General features: G+C 39.3%; 1 protein-coding gene across 1 annotated transcript; it reads left to right on the top strand.

Annotated features, from left to right (window-relative positions):
• Positions 1–2,693: 2,693 nt before the first annotated feature.
• Positions 2,694–3,134, top strand: LOC122650685. The gene has a single exon (XM_043844079.1). It carries the CDS (start codon positions 2,694–2,696, stop codon positions 3,132–3,134), a length of 441 nt encoding a protein of 146 aa, XP_043700014.1.
• The last annotated feature ends 250 nt before the right edge of the window (positions 3,135–3,384 follow it).

Here is a 3,384-nt window from a genome sequence, read left to right as displayed (position 1 = left end):
ATGTTTTTTGGAATTCGAGGATTCTCCCCCCAAACCTGGGCCTCCAAATATTATAGCTATCTCTCGGTATGGTGCTTGCACCCCACTGGATTTGTCCTATCCTCACCATCCCCCAATGAACAGGGGATTTCACTCTCTCCTTGGGTTCTCATGGTCAGTTGTCCTGCCTCCGATCACCACCATCCTTCTTTACAAATCTACTCAGACGGCCCCTCTGGATGAGAGCTTCTATCTCCTCCTTCAGCTTCCTGCATTCCTCTATGTCATGGCCATGGTCTTGATGGAATCTGCAGTACTTGTTCTTATTGCGCTCATGCGCAGGCTTAATCATCTTCCCTGGCTGGCGCAGGGTTACCTGGTCCTTAATTTTATTAAGGATAAATGCTCGGTTGTGGGTGACGGCAGTATAGGTTGGCTTCAGCTTCGAATCGCTCCTTGGGACCCATGCCCAATCATCTCTCTTTCTCTTCCCAGCCTTTTGGTTCTTGCCATCTTTGTGGCTATTTCCTCCAGGATGGGAATCTTATTTTTTTGGATTTTTCTTTTCGGCGTTTGTTTCCTTCTCTTGCTCGACTGCAAGAACTTCTACAAGGTTGATGTGATTTTTATAGCGCGAGAAGAGATTATACATATCTACTGGCTCATCCATGATCAGGGACTTCTTCAATTCTGCATCTCTGATTCCACTGCGCAAGGCTTTTAATTTCACAATAGGATCCAAGTTTCGCACTTCCAATGCCTCCTTGTTGAATCTCGTGATAAAAGCTCTTATCGGTTCATCAAAGCGCTGCTAGATGGCCAACAGATTGGCCTCTATTTTCTTGTGGACTCTACTGCTCATGAAATTGGCAAGAAAGGCCCGTCTAAGCTCTAAGAAGCTAGAGAGTAATCGTGGCTTCAGGCGTGAACCACTATCTTGCCGAGCCCTTTAGGATAGAGGGGAATGCCCAACACATAATGGTGTCTGATGCTCCCTAGAAGAACATTAAAGACTTGAAAGCTCTCAAGATGGTCCTCCAGATCCGTCATGCCTCCATACTGCTCAATGGTGGGCATCTTGAAGCCCTTAGGTAGGCGTTCTGCCCTGATCTCCTTTGTGAAGGCTGTTGGAAAACACATTTTCCCACGAATGTATTTTGATGATAGCAAACATATTTACAAACTAACTCAAACAAATCTAAGTATATGATTGATTCCTATAGCCGGACAACAGAAGCCACTAAGACCTCAAGAAGGACTTAACAAAGCTCGAGCATCCGGATACATAATGGAGGATGCAAGATTAAAGATTAAAGAAAAGAAGGACATTGAAGATTGAAGAACATCATTGAAAAAAGTCAAAGAACTCACAACCACAAGGAGAAGAAGCTCCAAGAATAATCAAGTGCACATAGAACACAATTCATTACATGTAACTCACGTGCACATCATGTTGCATTCGCATGTTTTAGAGACTCTAGGAGGAACTCATTTTCATGCCCTAGACTTAAGAACATGGCTATAAAAGTGTTGGACCAAACCCCCATGAAGTCTCAAGCAAGCTGGACCAAAAGCCTTATGACAGACAGTCAAAAATAGGCAAAATTATATGTCGGTCGACCTACAACAAATGTAAAACACACATCTGATTGCAGTAGCCTATCGGTTGCAATCGACAGAACTGTCGGTCGACTGTCACCTATAGGTCGATCCATGGATCGATCGACCATCGACCAACAGCCCCAAATTGGCTTTAACGGCTAGTTTTTGGTAGTCGACTGACAGGATAAAAATGTGACCATTTTATATCTGTTGGGACCAAAACTTAACCCATATTTTTGCTATAAATAGAGCATCAACATGGTTCTAAAAGCATCCCTTGAACATACAATATACACATCTAATTGAGATCATTTGAAGAGAGTTTTCAAATCATTATTGAGAGCATTCTTTAGTGTTGAGCTCAAAGCTCCAATTTATTGTTCTTATCCAAAAACTCAAGCTCTCTACTCTCCACATTCTCTCTAACTCACATCATCAAGGAGAATCATCTAGGAGACTCAAGGTGCATCATTCTCATTCATATCATTGTGCACCATCACTCAAAGGGTAAAGTGTCACTACTATTTGATAGGTATTTATACCAAACTCTTTATTGTATTTGTTTTATTTATGCTTTTGATTTGAGAAAACATTATTGCATTGATCTAGATTGTACTTAGATTAGTGCAAGGACCCTCTCATCCATAAGAGATTGAAGGATACTCTTGTCTTGGAACTAAGATTGTAAGGATCCTCTTATTCTATTAAAAAGAGTTGTAAATGTATCATTTCCCCACCTATTGTATTGAAAGGAAAATACTAGTGGAATTCTCTCAAGGTTGAGAGGAGTAGATGTAGACTAAGTTAGCCGAACCACTATAAATCTTATGTCTCATTTATATTTGCTTTTTATATTTCATCTAAGTATGTAACTAATCAAAAAAGAAGTAAAATCCACTAGTGGTAACCTATTCACCCCCCTTTAGGTTACCCAACAATTGGTATCAAAGTGGGAGCTCAAAACTAAGACTATAATTATCTTTACATTGTGCTAAAAATGATCTATGTCATCATCATCATCCACACATCCAATTGAGGGGCTTAACACTTCTAGGCCACCATACTTCAATGGTGAAGGATTTATGTACTAGAAGTGTAGGTTTAAAAACTATATGTGTACCCATGATATTGATGTATGGACTGTGATTGAAGAAAGTCCCTTTGTGATCACAAAAGAAGCTGGAGAAAAAATTATACCTAAGAAAAAATCCAAATGGACTCCAGCGGATAAAACACATATACAACAATACTTTAAAGCTATTGCATTCTTTCAATGTGCTCTTAGTGAAAAGGAATTCAATAGAACTAGTATGTGTAGCACAGTTAAAGAGCTGTTTGATACTCTTGTGGTTACCTATGAAGGAACATCACAAGCAAAACAACTCAAAATTGATAAACTTATCTATGAGTATGAATTGTTTAAAATGCTTGATGATGAAAGTATTTCTGATATGCTTACTAGATTTACTAACACTGTCAACAAGTTGAAAAGCTTAGGAAAGGAATACTCCAAAGCTGAAAATATAAGAAAGATCTTGAGATCATTGTCCTAAAAATGGAGACCAATGGTAACAGCCATCAAACAAGCAAAAGATCTGGAGATCTTGCACATTGATGAATTGATAGGCACCTTACAAACTCATAAAGTAGAACTCCTCGAAGATGATAAAGCCATGGAAATAAAAGAGCCAAAGAAAAAGACCATCGCACTCAAGACCTCCCATGAATCCGAAGAAGAGGAAAGCGATGACGGAGATGATCTAGAGAAATAAATCTCTTTAATCATAGGGAAATTCTAAAGAT

Source organism: Telopea speciosissima, chromosome 2 (assembly GCF_018873765.1).
Source record: "Telopea speciosissima isolate NSW1024214 ecotype Mountain lineage chromosome 2, Tspe_v1, whole genome shotgun sequence".
NCBI lineage: Eukaryota > Viridiplantae > Streptophyta > Magnoliopsida > Proteales > Proteaceae > Telopea > Telopea speciosissima.
This window is presented reverse-complemented; position numbering and strand designations above follow the sequence as displayed.